Genomic DNA, 19595 nt, shown 5'->3' with positions numbered 1-19595 from the left:
AGCTCTGGGAGGCAGATTTACCCTCCACACCTTTAGTCAGGTGTGGAGATTTTTGTAAACTCTGTGTGGATTTTTGTAGTTTTTAATACTGACCACACAGTATTCCGTCCTGTCCTATCTATCTAGCTAGACTGGCCTCCTGTGCCACATCCTGGTTTCATTCTACGTATGTCTTTTCCCTCTCCACTCAGTCATTACTTGTGGGGGGCTATCTATCCTTTGGGGATTTTCTCTGAGGCAAAATAGTTTTCCTGTTTCTATCTTTAGGGGTAGTTAGTTCTCAGGCTGTGACGAGGTGCCTAGGGAGTGGCAGGAGCATCCCACGGCTACTTCTAGTGTTGTGTTGAGCTTAGGGACTGCGGTCAGTACAGGTACCACCTCCTTCAGAGCTCGTCCCATATTGCTCCTAAACCACCAGTTCATAACAGTACAAGTGGCCAAAAATGAATTAAATGCATCTCAAAAGAAGGGAAAAAAAATTCTGAGCCATTTTTTTTTCTGTGCTCTGTTTTGTCTTTTTTTTTCCTCTTGATCTCTGGGTGGTTCAGGATTTATGCTCTGGCATGGATGTTCAGGGTTTGTTTTCTCGTGTGGATCAACTTACTGCAAGAGTACAGAGTATCCAAGATTATGTTGTCCAGACTCCGGCTTTGGAGCCTAAAATTCCTACTCCTGATTTTGTTTTTTGGGGACAGATCCAAGTTTTTGAACTTTAAAAATAACTACAAATTGTTTTTTGCTTTGAAACCCCGTTCTTCTGGTGATCCCATTCAGCAAGTTAAAATCATCATATCCTTGCTGCGTGGTGACCCTCAGGACTGGGCATTCTCCCTTGAATCAGGGGATCCGACATTGCTGAATGTAGACGCATTTTTTCAAGCGCTCGGATTGTTGTATGACGAACCTAATTCTGTGGATCATGCAGAAAAAACACTGTTAGCCCTGTGTCAAGGTCAGGAAGCGGCAGAATTATACTGCCAGAAATTTAGGAAATGGTCTGTGCTCACTAAAAGGAATGAGGATGCTCTGGCTGCTATTTTCAGAAAAGGTCTTTCTGAAGCCCTTAAAGTTGTCATGGTGGGCTTCCCTACACCTGCAGTGTCCTCTGAGCAGAGTCCTGAGCCTATGCAATGTGATAGGATTTTGACTAGAACAGAACGGCAGGAATTCAGACGTCAGAATAGGCTGTGTTTTTACTGTGGTGATTCTGCTCATGTTATTTCTGATTGCCCTAAGCATACTAGGAGGGTCGCTAGGTCTGTTACCATTAGTACTATACAGCCTAAATTTCTTTTATCTGTGACCCTGATTTGCTCATTGTCGTCCTTTTCTGTCATGGCATTTGTGGATTCAGGCGCTGCCCTGAACTTAATGGACTTAGAATTCGCCAGGCGCTGTGGTTTTTCCTTGCAGCCTTTGCAGAGCCCTATTCCTTTGAGGGGCATTGATGCTCCACCATTGGCCAAGGATAAACCTCAGTACTGGATGCAGATGACCATGTACATGGCTCCTGCACATCAGGAAGATTGCCGTTTTCTGGTGTTGCATAACCTGCATGATGTTGTTGTACTGGGTTTTCCATGGTTACAGGAACATAATCCGGTGCTGGATTGGGAAACTATGTCTGTGACTAGTTGGGGTTGTCAGGGGGTACATAGTGACGTTCCTTTGATGTCAATTTCCTCTTCCCCCTCTTCTGAGGTCCCTGAGTTTTTGTCGGATTTCCAGGATGTGTTTGATGAGCCCAAGTCCAGTTCCCTTCCTCCACATAGGGACTGTGATTGTGCTATTAACTTGATTCCTGGTTGCAAGTTCCCTAAGGGCCGACTTTTCAATCTGTCTGTGCCAGAGCATGCCGCCATGCGGAGTTATGTTAAGGAATCTTTGGAGAAGGGGCATATTCGGCCGTCTTCGTCACCATTGGGAGCGGGTTTCTTTTTTGTTGCTAAGAAGGATGGCTCCTTGAGACCCTGTATAGATTATCGTCTTCTTAATAAGATCACGGTCAAATTCCAATACCCCTTGCCTTTGCTTTCTGATTTGTTTGCTCAGATTAAGGGGGCTAGTTGGTTTACTAAGATTGACCTCCGAGGGGCATATAATCTTGTTCGTATTAAACAGGGTGACGAATGGAAAACGGCATTTAATACGCCCGAAGGCCATTTTGAATACCTCGTGATGCCATTTGGGCTCTCTAATGCTCCATCTGTGTTCCAGTCTTTCATGCATGATATTTTCCGCAATTATCTTGATAAATTCATGGTTGTATATTTGGATGATATTTTGATTTTCTCCGATGATTGGGAGTCTCATGTGAAGCAGGTCAGGATGGTGTTCCAGATCCTTTGTGATAATGCTTTATTTGTGAAGGGGTCTAAGTGCCTATTCGGATTTAAGAAGGTCTCTTTTTTGGGTTTTATTTTTTCTCCCTCGTCTATGGAAATGGATCCTGTTCAAGCTATTCATGACTGGATTCAACCCACATCTGTGAAGAGCCTTCAAAAATTTTTGGGCTTTGCTAATTTCTATCGCCGTTTCATTGCCAACTTTTCCAGTGTGGTTAAGCCCCTTACTGATTTGATGAAGAAAGGCGCTGATGTGACGAATTGGTCCTCTGTGGCTGTTGAGGCCTTTCAGGAGCTTAAACGCCGATTTACTTCTGCCCCTGTGTTGCGTCAGCCGGATGTTTCTCTTCCTTTTCAGGTTGAGGTTGTCGCTTCTGAGATTGGGGCAGGGGCCGTTTTGTCTCAGAGGGATTCTGATGGTTCTTTGATGAAACCGTGTGCTTTTTTTTCCAGAAAGTTTTTGCCTGCGGAACGCAATTATGATGTCGGCAATCGGGAGTTGTTGGCTATGAAGTGGGCGTTTGAGGAGTGGCGACATTGGCTTGAGGGAGCTAAGCACCGCGTTGTGGTCTTGACTGATCATAAGAATCTGATTTACCTCGAGTCAGCCAAGCGGCTGAATCCTAGACAGGCTCGATGGTCCCTGTTTTTCTCCCGTTTTGATTTTGTGGTCTCGTATCTTCCGGGATCTAAGAATGTTAACGCTGATGCCCTCTCTAGGAGTTTTTTGCCTGATTCTCCTGGAGTCCTTGAGCTGGTTGGCATTCTTAAGGAAGGGGTGATTCTTTCTGCCATCTCCCCTGATTTGCGGCGGGTGCTTCGGGAATTTCAGGCTGATAAACCTGACCGCTGTCCAGTGGGGAAGCTGTTTGTTCCTGATAGATGGACAAGTAAGGTGATTTCTGAGGTTCATTGATCAGTGTTGGCTGGTCATCCTGGGATTTTTGGTACCAGATATTTGGTTGCTAGGTCCTTTTGGTGGCCTTCTTTGTCGCGGAATGTGCGTGCTTTTGTGCAGTCCTGTGGGACTTGCGCCCGGGCCAAGCCTTGCTGTTCCCGCGCTAGTGGGTTGCTTTTGCCTTTGCCGGTCCCTGAGAGGCCCTGGACGCATATTTCCATGGATTTTATTTCGGATCTTCCTGTTTCCCAGAAGATGTCTGTTATCTGGGTTGTTTGTGACCGGTTCTCTAAAATGGTCCATCTGGTACCTTTGCCTAAGTTGCCTTCCTCCTCAGATTTGGTTCCATTGTTTTTTCAGCATGTGGTTCGTTTGCATGGCATTCCGGAGAATATTGTGTCTGACAGAGGTTCTCAGTTTGTCTCTAGGTTTTGGCGGGCCTTTTGTGCTAGGATGGGCATTGATTTGTCTTTTTCTTCGGCGTTTCATCCTCAGACTAATGGCCAAACTGAGCGAACTAATCAGACCTTGGAAACCTATTTGAGATGCTTTGTGTCTGCTGATCAGGATGATTGGGTGGCTTTCTTGCCCTTGGCCGAGTTTGCCCTTAATAATAGGGCTAGTTTGGCTACTTTGGTTTCACCTTTCTTTTGTAATTTTGGTTTTCATCCTCGTTTTTCTTCGGGGCAGGTTGAGCCTTCTGATTGTCCTGGTGTGGATTCTGTGGTGGACAGGCTGCAGCAGATTTGGACTCATGTGGTGGACAATTTGACGTTGTCTCAGGAAAAGGCTCAACGTTTTGGTAACCGCCGTCGGTGTGTTGGTCCCCGGCTTCGTGTGGGGGATTTGGTTTGGTTGTCTTCCCGTCATGTTCCTATGAAGGTTTCTTCCCCTATGTTTAAGCCTCGGTTTATTGGTCCTTATAAGATTTCTGAAATTATCAATCCGGTGTCTTTTCGTTTGGCTCTTCCAGCCTCTTTTGCCATTCATAATGTTTTCCATAGATCTTTGTTGCGGAGATATGTGGTGCCCGTTGCTCCCTCGGTTGATCCTCCTGCCCCGGTGTTGGTTGAGGGAGAGTTGGAATATGAGGTTGAGAACATTTTGGATTCTCGTTTTTCAAGGTGGAGGCTTCAGTATCTTGTCAAGTGGAAGGGTTATGGCCAGGAGGATAATTCTTGGGTTGTTGCCTCCGATGTCCATGCCGTCGATTTGGTTTGTGCTTTTCACTTGGCTCGTCCTGATCGGCTTGGGGGCACTGGTGAGGGTTCGGTGACCCCTCCTCAAGGGGGGGGGTACTGTTGCGAATTCCGCTCTTGGGCTCCCTCCGGTGGGTGTAAGTGGCACTTTTGTGAGTTCTGCTCTTGGGCTCCCTCCGGTGGTTTTAAGTGGAATGGCTGCTCCTTGGATTTAGCAGTCTGCAGCTGCTTCCACTGATTGTCTTTCTGCTCGGCTATTTATGCCTGGCTCTTCCCTTCAGCCAGTGCCACTTGTCAATGGTTCCTGGTTGGATTCACATCTCTCTTGGATTTCCCTGATATCCTGACCAGTTCAGCAAAGAGAAGTCCTTTCTTTGCTCTTTTCTGTCCACATGTTGTGGACTTATTCGTTCTGTGCATTCTATGTTTTGTCCAGCTTGTCAGTATGGATTAATTTCAGTTAAGCTGGAAGCTCTGGGAAGCAGATTTACCCTCCACACCTTTAGTCAGGTGTGGAGATTTTTGTAAACTCTGTGTGGATTTTTGTAGTTTTTAATACTGACCGCACAGTATTCCGTCCTGTCCTATCTATCTAGCTAGACTGGCCTCCTGTGCTACATCCTGGTTTCATTCTACGTATGTCTTTTCCCTCTCCACTCACAGTCATTACTTGTGGGGGGCTATCTATCCTTTGGGGATTTTCTCTGAGGCAAGATAGTTTTCCTGTTTCTATCTTTAGGGGTAGTTAGTTCTCAGGCTGTGACGAGGTGCCTAGGGAGTAACAGGAGCATCCCACGGCTACTTCTAGTGTTGTGTTGAGCTTAGGGACTGCGGTCAGTACAGGTACCACCTCCTTCAGAGCTCATCCCATGTTGTTCCTAAACCACCAGTTCATAACGGGTGGGAGCCTGTCAGAGGTCGAGACAGAAGGACACAGGGCTGTGCCTGCCCTAAGTGCGGCAGTTTCTAAGAAGGGACACTGAAAGAGAATTGTATTGTAGAGAGGGTGAAGAAGTTATAACAAAAGGAGTGGATACTAGGAGGAGTTCTGCCTTACACAGGCTGCCTCCTTCTGAGGCGCAGGATCTCGGTAGCCACAACACCGAGGGAGCAACAGTCCTTTTATGCCTTGCTCCAGAGACCGGCAGGACAGTTAATTTCACTTTACCTGCCCGCCCTAAACCCAGGAGGCAAGGTGGCACCGCTTAGAGGCTGGGGCATGATAGAGTCCCTGTAAAACGCCTCAAGCCACTGGTCATACGGGTTTGTCCTATCCATCTGGGGGACAGAGAGAGACATAACATCAATAACATCTACAACATCTGTGAGGACCTTATGAGAGGTTAGCAGTAAGGTACTACAACACCACGGCGCTAGAGGCTACTGATTTCTACCTGGATAAAGGGGACTCTGGGTTTGTCTCCAAACTGGCCGGACTCTGCCTGCCCTGTGATCTATGCTCTGGACTGTGGATGCTGAAGCCTTCAGTAAAGGTAAAGAGACTGCAACCTTGTGTCCTTGTTCTTCTCTGCGCCTCTCACCATCCACCATCTACACACCGGGAAGCCCAGGGGACATATTTCACCTGTGGGAAGGTATACCATCTAGCTGCCATAACATCACCCCAGCGGACCCCTTCAAGCAGTGTCGGTCACCCTGACCGAATACCACAGGTGGCGTCACGAACATTTCCCCTTTAACATGGATGTAACAAGGGCCACAGACCGGGTCAGCCACCGTGACACATCCCCCCCTGAACTGAAGGACCCGGTACCGAGTACCCCACGGCCCTGTGGGGGCGATCCACTGACTCACAGCAGAACCGGGATTATAACATTGTAAAGCGGACTATCCTGGATTACCATGCTATCACCCCAGACTCATATAGGTCTCAGTTCCGAGACCTCCCATGCACCACAGAGTGATCATTTAGGATGTATGCCCAAAAGATGTCCGAGGCTTGTCGGAGATAGCTGGAAGCACAAAACGCCTTTGCTGTGGAAGATGTTATACAGACGTTCCTTACAAAACAATTTATTGCCAAGTGCCGGTCAGAAATACGGGAACAGGTCTAGGAGCGCACATCGTGGACAAAGCTGCAGCCCTGGCTGATGAGGCCCTTACTATCCGACCGCAATGGAGGAGGCTTCTAGACAACAAAGCACAACCTATTCCCGCAGGCCCGGCCCCCTCAGATTATATCTGCCCCTCCTCCCAGCCACAGGCCGATGACAATCACGCCTCACAATCCCGGGCCCCAACAGTTCCAAACATGACCTGGGGGAGTCGCAGAGAGATGTTTTTGGTGTGGGCAACCTGGGCATTTGTAATCCAGCTGTCCCTCAAGGATTCAGAGGGAGCCCCACGCACCTCCATCTCGTCCACTGCACCTTGTGCACTTCATCCCACCTGAGGAAGAGTTACCACCACCCACACCGGCATGGACCACTGACCCCTGCACCATAGATACCCTTTCTGGGATGTATGGCCTCCTGCCATTATTCCCATGCTACCAAGAGCAATGGCAACTCCACCTGCAGGATGTCTTAATTGATGGATACACAATGTTAGGATTTAGAGACATGGGGGCCTTCCTGACTATCACTGACCCCCATGTGGTTCAACCCAAGGCAATTCACAAGGGCACGGGAATTCCCATTGTCCTGGTGGTGGGTAGTCGTAAATATACAGTATACAGCGAGCTTCTGTGCATTTGGATATGGTTATTGGGAAATTTTGTGGTGCAATGGAGTTTTAGGAAGACTTCCCACAGATATCCTCCTTGAAAACGACATTGGGGAGTTAGTGATATTTTGTGGGAGCCGTCACCCGAATACAGGCCATTCAATCGCCACGAAATCTGGACTTCACCACGACTCCCATCACAGTTGCATCTTGCTAAAGTCCCTAACCGACCTGACCTGCAAGAACATGCTTAGGAGTGTGACTTGGACGACTGCGTGCGAGGATGCCTTTTCAGCATTAAAGACCACCCTCATCATTGATCCTGTCTTGGCCGCCCCTTACTATAAGCACAAATGCAACAAGATAAGAGATTTTCCTCCAGCGATGACGGAATCAGGTATAAAATTAATAGTTCACAATTACTGATGCAATATTAAAAATTAACACACTGGCCACCAAAGGATCTGCATGGCAAACAACCTACGCGTTTCAGCTAAAAGCCTTAATCATAATATGTTTCAAAAAGACGAAGAGCACTCTTCTATCCCGCTCCCACTAAACACAAGTGTGTGGAGTAGTTAATTGGTGTCCACCTGGGATTTAACCCAGTTAGGTAGGAACACTGCGGGATATATGAGACCCATCGTAGGAATAGATAAAGTCACAAAGAAATACAATAATGACAGGCATAGAAACAAAAAAATGACATGAATTAATTATATTGTAAAATGAGATCTTGCCTGGTGTTCATGGCGAAAGGGACTCTGATTTGAAGTTTAAAAATCCAGTGCGATTCCCTATTCGGGATTTTTTTTTATCACCTCTCTTATGGGGTGCCCCTTTTTGCCACTAATCTAACTTCCGATTTTTTTAGGACCTCCACAAGCTTGTCTTCATTTAATATTGGTAAGTTTTTGCAAGATATTTATTATTAAGTACTGTGGGCTGTATTGGGTTGAGAACGTTATGAATGTTCCATTTTTATTGTCCTTATTATGTTCCAGTATAAGTTTTTTTCCATCTATATTATTCAGCATGGTTGATGCTCTTTTACTGGTGCGATACCTATGGCCTCTATGCTTTAATCTATCTACCACTCTGTTGGACTGCAGGTTATCATTTTCCTGTGATAAACAGTTACTTTTTGTTTTGATTAGTTTTCTGATTGGAATATTATTTATTACTTGGGGGGTGACATGAATTTGCCCTTTATATGGAAATGCTGTCCGTGGGTTTTCTGTAAGGAGAAATAACAATTCTCCTTGTAGTGATATTTCCAAAATAATGTAATATCTAGATAACTGTTGTAAGAGATAACTTATTTATCCACAGGGCTCAGGTGACCGGTGGGTCCAAATCCCGACTACCCCAAACATATCCATGGTTCAGCGATGGTCAATGGAGCAGATCTGTATTCTTTCAGCAGGAACCATGGTCTCTTAAGCTGGCATCTTGTTGAGTCTCTTAGAACAGAAGAAAACGTCTCCTTATACAGTGGGGCAAAAAAGTATTTAGTCAGTCAGCAATAGTGCAAGTTCCACCACTTAAAAAGATGAGAGGCGTCTGTAATTTACATCATAGGTAGACCTCAACTATGGGAGACAAACTGAGAAAAAAAAATCCAGAAAATCACATTGTCTGTTTTTTTATCATTTTATTTGCATATTATGGTGGAAAATAAGTATTTGGTCAGAAACAAACAATCAAGATTTCTGGCTCTCACAGACCTGTAACTTCTTCTTTAAGAGTCTCCTCTTTCCTCCACTCATTACCTGTAGTAATGGCACCTGTTTACACTTGTTATCAGTATAAAAAGACACCTGTGCACACCCTCAAACAGTCTGACTCCAAACTCCACTATGGTGAAGACCAAAGAGCTGTCAAAGGACACCAGAAACAAAATTGTAGCCCTGCACCAGGCTGGGAAGACTGAATCTGCAATAGCCAACCAGCTTGGAGTGAAGAAATCAACAGTGGGAGCAATAATTAGAAAATGGAAGACATACAAGACCACTGATAATCTCCCTCGATCTGGGGCTCCACGCAAAATCCCACCCCGTGGGGTCAGAATGATCACAAGAACGGTGAGCAAAAATCCCAGAACCACGCGGGGGGACCTAGTGAATGAACTGCAGAGAGCTGGGACCAATGTAACAAGGCCTACCATAAGTAACACACTGCGCCACCATGGACTCAGATCCTGCAGTGCCAGACGTGTCCCACTGCTTAAGCCAGTACATGTCCGGGCCCGTCTGAAGTTTGCTAGAGAGCATTTGGATGATCCAGAGGAGTTTTGGGAGAATGTCCTATGGTCTGATGAAACCAAACTGGAACTGTTTGGTAGAAACACAACTTGTCGTGTTTGGAGGAAAAAGAATACTGAGTTGCATCCATCAAACACCATACCTACTGTAAAGCATGGTGGTGGAAACATCATGCTTTGGGGCTGTTTCTCTGCAAAGGGTCCAGGACGACTGATCCGGGTACATAAAAGAATGAATGGGGCCATGCATCGTGAGATTTTGAGTGCAAACCTCCTTCCATCAGCAAGGGCATTGAAGATGAAACGTGGCTGGGTCTTTCAACATGACAATGATCCAAAGCACACCGCCAGGGCAACGAAGGAGTGGCTTCGTAAGAAGCATTTCAAGGTCCTGGAGTGGCCTAGCCAGTCTCCAGATCTCAACCCTATAGAAAACCTTTGGAGGGAGTTGAAAGTCCGTGTTGCCAAGCGAAAAGCCAAAAACATCACTGCTCTAGAGGAGATCTGCATGGAGGAATGGGCCAACATACCAACAACAGTGTGTGGCAACCTTGTGAAGACTTACAGAAAACGTTTGACCTCTGTCATTGCCAACAAAGGATATATTACAAAGTATTGAGATGAAATTTTGTTTCTGACCAAATACTTATTTTCCACCATAATATGCAAATAAAATGATTAAAAAAACAGACAATGTGATTTTCTGGATTTTTTTTTCTCAGTTTGTCTCCCATAGTTGAGGTCTACCTATGATGTAAATTACAGACGCCTCTCATCTTTTTAAGTGGTGGAACTTGCACTATTGCTGACTGACTAAATACTTTTTTGCCCCACTGTATAGCTCACAACTGAGAGACGTGGTGAGGTGAACTCGCATTGTTTGTTTATTTTTATCCTTCAATGTTTGCAAGTCAACAACCTGCATGGCCTGGTACAATGTGTAGTCAACATATCAGAAAACATCATTGGTCAGTGACCCTATATCTTAGCCAATCGCTCTGTAATTTATATTTACGTTTATGTCTAATAAGTTTAATATGTTTGATATTACTTAGTACTTCTCTCTCCCTGTTTTTTTTTATTAATCTTTGGGACATATTTTTCTGTGGATATTATTCCGCATGATACCATTATTATGAGATTTTTCATTTAGGTTTTGGTCTTTAATGTTCTTGTAGGATGTACTGGGAGTAAATATATAGTGTGTGAGGTCTGTTTATGTTGTTATTTTTGATTGTTCATATGAGCCTACATGTTGACTCTTGTTGTATATTGACTTGTTGATTTGTTGAAGGCCTGCTGATTTTGTATTATATCAGCCCCTACAATTTTTATTCCTCTAAATAAACTTGGAGGACAAAGACGCAGGTTAATTGAATAATTGATGTTTGTTAATATGTTCATTAATATGTTCATTATGCTCATTACCCATTGTACCAGCCCTGCAGCTGGCTGATTATTCTGCAAAACCTTGAAAGACAAAATATACAGGTTAATTGAACACTCAAACAATGAAGGATTACCTCCTCCCACCTTCCCCAAATCCTGTAGAAACAGGCGTAAATAAAAGCTGTGATGTATAAAAAGGGGATCTGCCTCTGCAGAACAGCAGCCAGGGAACCATGGAACCAACTAGAGGATTACAGATCTGCTGCATTGACCATCACTGAACACTCAAAGACATTTGGAGAAACCAGGTTGGGACAATTAGGTCACCTAGCCACATAGATCAATCTACTCTGTCAGCTTCCTAAGATTGCCGCTACTTCCTCTCTGTGGGTGCCCGCAAAAAGCGGGGTGCTAGTGGTTGGGGTAGTTGGCCCTGGAAGTCCTGAATTTGCAGATGTTCTAATTCTGGTGAGCCAGCAGAAGTGTGAGACTCTGTCATTTGCACCATCTTGTGTATTTGCTGGGACTATTCTATATGTTATTGTTGGAGGTCCAATAAAGTATTGCCACACTGTTTTACTCTCACCCTGTGTTGTTTCAGTAGTTTCCTGCACATGCGGAAGGAGAGTGGGCGTTCAGAGGGATGAGCCATGCGGTCTTTCTAAAGACAGCCAGGCCAGAGGACAAGAGAACCCACAGACCCTCTTGTCTCCACAGTGACCATATGCACTTAGCCATTAAATTAGAACTTTAGGAATGGCGACAACAACTTAAAGAAGCTAAGCTCCTGCTGAAATCTATACTAGTCACAAAACTCTGGAATATCCTTAGTCAGACCATAGGCTGAATTCCTGCCAATCTCGATGATCTCTCTTTTCGTAGTAGAATCATAGAATCATAGAATGGTAGAGTTGGAAGGGACCTCCTGGGTCATCTGGTCCAACCCCCTGCTCAAAGCAGGATTCACTAAATCATCCCAGACAGGTGTCTGTCCAGCCTCTGTGTGAAGACTTCCATGGAAGGAGAACTCGCCACCTCTCGTGGCCGCCTGTTCCTCTCATTGATCACCCGAACTGTCAAAAAGTTTTTTCTAATATCTAATCTGTGTCTCCTCCCATTGAGTTTCATCCCATTGCTTCTAGTCTGTCCTTGTGCAAATGAGAATAGAGATGATCCTTCTACACTGTGACAGCCCTTGAGATATTTGTTGACAGCTATTAAGTCTCCTCGCAATCTTCTTTTTTGCAAGCTAAACATTCCCAATTACTGTAACTGCTCCTCATAGGACATGGTTTGCAGACCGGTCACCATTCTGGTTGCTCTTCTCTGAACTTGCTCAGTTGTATGACATCATTCTCATATATCATCCTTTTGAGAGGAACCACAGGGCTAACGGCCTATCCGGACCCTTTGATCCCTTTGATGCCTTCACCCTCGCATGTAATTGAGCTTAACGGTATCCGCGCTACCATATTGTCACCTTGCGATTCTCTACCTAAAGATCTGTATCTGGTCTCAAAGGCACTCCTCTGGAAAATCTTATCTTGGGACCATTCTCCTCTCTGGTTACATAAGAATTAAATGTCCCGCTGTACTATTTTTTAATTTCCACTGAAGGCTCCAATGAAGACAAGATGTGAAAGAATCTGTAGCATCTTGTCCTCTGTGCGCAGTTCAGACCTTCACGTCAAGCGCCTCTCTGCCCTCATCAGCCTCTCCCTATACCACTTGAGCCCTTGGCTGAGATCTCTAATGACTTTTTTCAGATCTTCCGGAGACTCAAGCGTTCACAACCACTTGGGTTGTAGTGACTGCTTCTCCAGGATGTCTTGCTTTGTTCCATTATTATTAAGACTTCCATCTGCTCCACAGTTGACTCAAGTGTTTTTGCCGTTCCACGATTTCTCAGATTGTGCAGTCTCTGTAGTGCACAATTTGTTCCCAGGTTCTGGAGGAGTCTCTGCAACAACTTGAAAATCCCCTCGTGTTCTCAGCTTATCACCTCTAAAGGTAATGGGTAGACGGAGAGAATCAATCAGTCCATGGATCAGTATTTATGAGTTTTATCCACCTCCCATCATGATAACTGATTTGATTCCTTTGGCCAAATTCACCCACAACAATTCGGTTTCAGGGTCCCCTGGGAAATCTCGGTTTCTTACAGGACCTGAGGACATCAGCCCATGCGACGATCTGCCACATGATGAGCAACCTGCGTCCCTGTACTGTTTAGGACCTTTTCTTTCACTTCTGCTTCACACTGCTGACACAAGGCTGCTTCAGCTGCACATCTGTCCATCCGACTCCGGATGGCTGGGTACTCAGGTTTAACGTTGTGGAGCTATCTGCTCTTCACGGGCACCTGGGACCCTTCTCACTAACAACAGGAAGTCTTCTCCCCTTAACTACGGCTAGCTCCTTCTAAATAACTATGTACACGATTATGTCCCATCTTGGGTCCAATTCGGGGTACTACACTTACTCTATCTTTTCTTACAAACACAAGACATAGCCGAGTGACAAACACTGCAATCAAATGTACTACTCTACTTTAAGGGGAGGGGGCAGAGCATGGAACAGTTTCTTTACCCCCTTACACAGCCAGCCACATCCATTTTAAAAGCAGCAGAGTGAGCGTTCCTCCAATTGTAGGTTGGATCACCCCAGGTATCCCGATGAACGTCAGTATGTAAAATCCAGTACCACCATCTGAACCTGGATGCTGCCGGGTGATTACGAGTGCATGCACCAGCGCATCAGATCCGGTCTACATCTCTGATTCGGACATTATACGTGAAATTACGGACGTGCCACGTCACATCCGGTCCCAACTCCCAAACCCAGAAGCAGAGGATTAGCCTCCTTCCCATCAATTTCAGGCTACAGCCGGAAAGCAATGTCAGGACAGAGATGCCCCATGATTCTCATGGCATGCCTACTCCATCCCTGTGGAAATTTCTCCAGATCAGATAAATACCCTCAGGAACAGGAAACCACACTGAGGCATTGCCTTTTTACCCTGCATGATCCTGGTCCTGGGGCAGATCTTCTCTGTGGAGTGGTCAGGGCGTAAGGAACATAGTTGTTTCTCTGAATGGAGTAATAGGCATATGTAGCGTTCCAGTAGGTGCGATCGTAGTTGTGCTGGGCCTGTGGTAATTAAACGGGGGTCTGAAATTTACGCTGATTTAATCCTAAATCTCTGTCTATTTATAGGGAACCTGTCACCAGAAAAAGCGCTATTAACCTGCAGATATGGGGTTAATTTGCAGGTTAATGGCGTCACTATTCCACCTAGCTGCATTTCGGTTTCACTCACCGTTCTCTATATTCAGAGTAATGACTGAACCCATGGCGCCACAATGACTCAAACGTGAACACTGCGGGGGGAATAAAGTTCAATTTCTGTACACCGCCTTTGCATAAGTGTCGGCGCCAGGCAGGTTAGTAACTATATTAACCTGCAGATTATCCCCATATCTGCAGGTTAATATCTTTTTTTTATGGTAACAGGGTCCCTTTAATGTCATAATCTAATCTCTTTTCTGATATATCTCTGATAAAATCTTCCTAATGCCCCCTCTCTGCTCTCTCTAATTGCCCCCAGTGCATGCTTGGAAACTCGAATGAGATGTCACCAGGGGCAGATGGCTTGTTCACTGTCGCAGCCCCTGCCTCCTACGGTTGGAGGAGCAGACTGCCCTCTCACCCCTGGGTCTGGTCGATGGTTAGTGCAGTGGAGTGCTCCCACCCCGAGGTCTGGACAGTGGTTGGGGAAGAGGAATGCCTCATCACCCCTGGGTCTCGTTAATGGTTGGGCGAGAGGAATGCCCCCTCATCTCTGGGTCTGATCAATGGTTGGGGGAGAGGAATGCCCCCTCATCTCTGGGTCTGGTAGATGGTTAGTGCAGTGGAGTGCCCCCACCCCAATGTCTGGTCGGTGGTTGGGGAAGAGGAATGCCTCATCACCCCTGGGTCTGGTTAATGGTTGGGCGAGAGGAATGCCCCCTCATTTCTGGGTCTGGTAGATGGTTAGTGCAGTGGGGTGCCCCCTCACCCCTGGTCTGGTCGATGGTTGGGGGGAGGAGTGCCCTCTCGCCCTTGGGTCTGGTCAATTGTTGGGGAGGGAAATTCCTCTCACCCATGGGTCTGGTTGATGATTGCAAGATGAGAATGCTCTCACACCTAACCCTAACCCTTGGGTATGGTCGAATGTTTGGGGGAGAGACTGCCCCCTGACCTCTGGGTCTGGTCAATGGATAGTGGCATTCCCCCTCACCTCTGGGTATGGGTGGGGGAGATGAGTGTGCCTCACCCTTGGGTCTCGTCCATGGTTGTGGGAGAGGAATGCTTCCTGTTTCTTGGGTCTGGTCCATGGTTTGGGGAGCAGAGTGCCTCCTCACACCTCTCTCCGGTCAATGGTTAGAGGAGTGGAGTGCCCCCTTCACCCCTGAATGTAGTCAAATGTTTATTGGAGTGGAGTTCTGCCTACCCCTGGGTCTGGATGAGGGTTGGAGGGGAGAAGTGCCCTCCACACCTGGGTCTGCTTTATGGTTAGTGGAGTGGAGTTCCGCCTCACCCCTGGGTCGGTCGGCGGTTAGGGAGAGGAGTACCCCCTCACCCTTGGCTTTGGTGTATGGTTGAAGGAGAGGCCTTACCCTCACCCCTGAGTCTGGTCAATGGTTGAGGGAGCAGAGTGCCTCATCACCTCTGGGTCTGGTTAATAGTTGGGTAAGAGGAATGCCCCCTCATCTCTGGGTCTGGTTGATGGTTAGTGGAGTGCCCCCTCCCCCAGTGCTCTGGTTGATGGTTAGGGGAGGGGAGGGGAATGCCCCCTCACCCCTGGATCTGGTTGATGATTGGGAGAGAGGAATTCCCCTCTTCCCTGGGTCTGGTAGATAGTGCGGTGGAGTGCCCCCTCACACCTGGGTCTGGTCTATGGTTGGCGGGGGGAAGAGTGCCCTCTGGCCCTTGGATCTGGTTGATGGTTGGGGGTGCAGAGTGCTTCATCATCCCTGAGTCTGGTCAACTGTTGGGTGAGGGGAATTGCCCCTCACCCTTTGGTCTGGTTGATGGTTGGGGAACGGGAATGCTTTCACACCTGGGTCTGGTCAATGGTTAGTGGAGTTGAGTGCCTCCTCACCCCTGAGTCTGGTTAATGATTAGTGGAGAGGAGTGCCCCATCACCCCTGGGTCTGGTCAATGGTTAGTGGCATTCCTCCTCACCTCTGGGTATGGTCAATGGTTGAGGAGAGGAGTGCGCCTTCGCCTTGGGGTCTGATCCATGGTTGGGGAGAGGAAAACCCCCTGTCTCTTGGGTCTGGTCACCATTGTGTATGGTCAATGGTTAGTGGAGTGGTGGGGGGAGTGCCCCCCACCCCTGGGTCTGGTCAATGGTTAGTGGAGTGGAAGTACGCCTCACCCCTGGGTCTGATCGATGGATTGTGAAGTGGAGTTCCCTTTCATCCCTCGGTCTGGTCAATAGTTAGTGGAGTGGAGTGTCCCATCACCCATCGGTCTGGTTGATGTTTGGGGGAAAGTAGTGCCCCCTCACCCCTGGATCTGGTCGATGGTTAGTGTAGTGGAGTTCCCCCTCAACCGTGGGTCTGCTCGATGGTTAGTGGAGTGCCTTATCACTCCTGAGTCTGGTCGAAGGTTAGTGGAGTGGAGTGCTCTCTCACCCTTCGGTCTGGTAGGTGATTGAGGGAGAGGAGTGCCCCCCACACCGCGGGTCTGGTAGATGGTTAGTAGAGTGGATTTCCCCCTCATCCATGGGTCTGGTAAATAGTTAGTGGAGAGGAGTGCCTCCTCACTACTGGGTCTGGTCGATTGTTGGTGGAGTGGAGTGCCCCCTCACCCATGGGTCTATTCGATGTAGTAAATTTATCTTACTCAGGGCCACGACAGTAATGGTAAGTCCAGAGACAGAGAATCCAGATAACATCAGGCTGATGACAAACATTGGGTAGGAGACCGATCCCGCAGAGAGACCCCCGAACACCAGAGACAGCACCAGGGAAAGGAACAGCATCGCTCTGCGGCCAAACCTAAAGACAGCAGAAGAGGGAAAATAAGCGGAGGCCACTCAACATGAACAGTCCTTACCCAGATAGTGAGTAGTCATGTATCTGTGGGGATTTGGTGTCTAGGGGGAACTGTCAGTACAACTATAGAGTGGGGGAGCTGGACCCCCAAATTACAGACATGAAGGCAGGGACGTCCAGTCTGTCTATTAGGAGTTTTAGAGATGTTCTTAACTTCTCTGCCCTCGACCACCAGAGATATGAATTAGATCACTTAGGTTTTGCCGGATCGTCTCTATTTTCTGAGATATTTAATAAGTAATTAATTCCAGTAGAATTCTGTCTGTTCTCTCATTATAAGCTACAAAGTGAATACAAAATAATTATATGGGAAATGTCATTATCACACACCAAAAGCAATGGCATCTGTGGTCACACAGGTCACTTTGGGACGGCATTATTTTCATGGAAGAATTACTACATTTTTTGGACTATAAGATGCACTTTTTCCCTCAAAACATTTGGAGGAAAGTGGAGATGTGTCTTAGTCCGGGGTCACACTTGCGAGTGCAATGCGAGAAACTCACACATCAATACCCAGGACTGCCGCCGGCACTCGGGACCATAGCGTGCGGCTGCATAGAAATACAGTTAGGTCCATATATATTTGGACAGAGACATTTTTCTAATTTTGGTTATAGACATTACCACAATGAATTTTAAACAAAACAATTCAGATGCAGTTGAAGTTCAGACTTTCAGCTTTCATTTGAGGTTATCCACATTAAAATTGGATGAAGGGTTTAGGAGTTTCAGCTCCTTAACATGTGCCACCCTGTTTTTAAAGGGACCAAAAGTAATTGGACAGATTCAATAATTTTAAATAAAATGTTCATTTTTAGTACTTGGTTGAAAACCCTTTGTTGGCAATGACTGCCTGAAGTCTTGAACTCATGGACATCACCAGACACTGTGTTTCCTCCTTTTTGATGCTCGGCCAGGCCTTCACTGCGGTGGTTTTCAGTTGCTGTTTGTTTGTGGCCTTTCTGTCTGAAGTTTAGTCTTTAACAAGTGAAATGCTGCTCAATTGGGCTGAGATCAGGTGACTGACTTGGCCATTGAATCTGTCCAATTACTTTTGGTCCCTTTAAAAACAGGGTGGCACATGATAAGGAGCTGAAACTCCTAAACCCTTCATCCAATTTTAATGTGGATACCTCAAATGAAAGCTGAAAGTCTGAACTAACTGTATCTGAATTATTTTGTTTAAAATTCATTATGGTAATGTCTATAACCAATATTAGAAAAATGTAGTCTCTGTCCAAATATATATGGACCTAACTGTACATGCAGCAGCACACTCTGGTCCTGAGTGCCGGCGGCAGTCCCGGGCATTGATGCGAGAGACTCGTGCGAGTTTCTCACATTGCACTCTCAAGTGTGACCCCGGCCTTATATTTCAAATCTGCGGTGGGGGGTTCACAAGAGGCAAGCTTGCCACTGCAGGAAGCCGGCAGCAGGAGTAGAGTGATGCGGTGGGCCCAGAGCTGGGAGGAGGGAGTGTCCTGGCAGTGTGAGGCAGGATTGATCTCTTGGTGGTGGGCTTCAGGAAAATGTCAACGGTGTCAGTGAATGCGCAGATTTAGAGTGGGGACTCAGCTTCTGCCTTGCACCGCTGACATTTTCCTGAAGCTCACCGCCGGGAGCTCAATGGCACCTGCCTCTCACCGCCAGGATGCCCCTTCTTCCCAGCCTAGGGGCCGCAGCATCGCCCGACTCCTGCCGCCACCGGCTTCCAGCAGCATCACCCAACTCCTGCCACAGCCTAATTCCTGCAGCATTGCCCCACTCCTGCTGCCGACTTCCCACAGCATCGCCCCACTCCTGCCACTGCCAGCTTCCTGCAGCATCGCCCCACTCCTGCTGCCACCGGCTTCCAGCATCATCGCACCACTCCTGTCGTTGCTGTCTTCCAGCATCATCACCCCACTCCTGCCGCCACCAGCATCGCACCACTCCTGCCGTTGGCTTCCTGCAGCATCGCACCACTCCTGCCGTTGGCTTCCTGCAGCATCGCACCACTCCTGCCGTTGGCTTCCTGCAGCATTGCCTCACTCCTGCCGCTGCCAGCTTCCAGCAGCATCGTCCCAATCCTGCCGCTGCTGGCATCCAGCAGCATCGCACCAATACTGCCGCCACCAGCTTCCAGCAGCATCGCCCCACTCCTGCTGTTGCCAGCTTCGTGTAGCATCGCCCCACTCCTGCCGCCGCCAGCTTCCCGCAGCATCGCCCCACTCCTGCCGCTGCCGGCTTCCTGCAGCATCTCCCCACTCCTGCCACCGAAGGCTTCCATCAGCATCTCCCCACTCCTGCCGCTGATGGCTTCCTGCAGCATCGCCCCACACCTGCCGCCGCCTGCTTCCTGCAGCATCTCCCCATTCCTGCTGCCGCCAGCTTCCAGCAGCATCGCCCTATACCTGTCATCGCCGGATTCCTACAGCATCTCCCCACTCCTGCCGCAACTGGCTTCCAGCACCATCCCCCACTCATGCTGCCGGCAGCTTCCTGTAGTGGTGACCCTGCTCCACCGCCGCCGCCTCCCAGTAAGCTAAATTCGGACTATAAGATGGACTCCTATTTTCACATTAAAAAAATCTTTCTTTTTTTTCCTATTTTTCTCCCCTACAGTTCTGGCAAAAATGAAGAGACCACTGCACAATGTTCAGTTTGTCTGATTTTCCTCTTTATATTTTTGAGTAAAATGCAAATTGTTCTTTTATACTATAAACTACT

The 19595-nt window shown here is 47.4% G+C and overlaps 1 protein-coding gene across 1 annotated transcript in view; it reads right to left on the bottom strand.

The window, feature by feature from the left end:
* Positions 1-19595, bottom strand: part of SLC22A7 (solute carrier family 22 member 7) — a 74202-nt gene that overhangs the window by 42608 nt on the left and 11999 nt on the right. Inside the window, exon 3 of the mRNA XM_069768223.1 lies at positions 16672-16826. Within this exon, the coding sequence (XP_069624324.1) occupies positions 16672-16826 (155 nt within the window). The remainder of the gene's footprint in view (positions 1-16671; positions 16827-19595) is intronic.

Source organism: Ranitomeya imitator, chromosome 5 (genome assembly GCF_032444005.1).
Source record: "Ranitomeya imitator isolate aRanImi1 chromosome 5, aRanImi1.pri, whole genome shotgun sequence".
In the NCBI taxonomy this organism is placed as follows: Eukaryota; Metazoa; Chordata; class Amphibia; order Anura; family Dendrobatidae; genus Ranitomeya; species Ranitomeya imitator.
The sequence above is the reverse complement of the archived record's forward strand: the minus strand, read 5'-3'. Positions and strand labels throughout refer to the sequence as shown.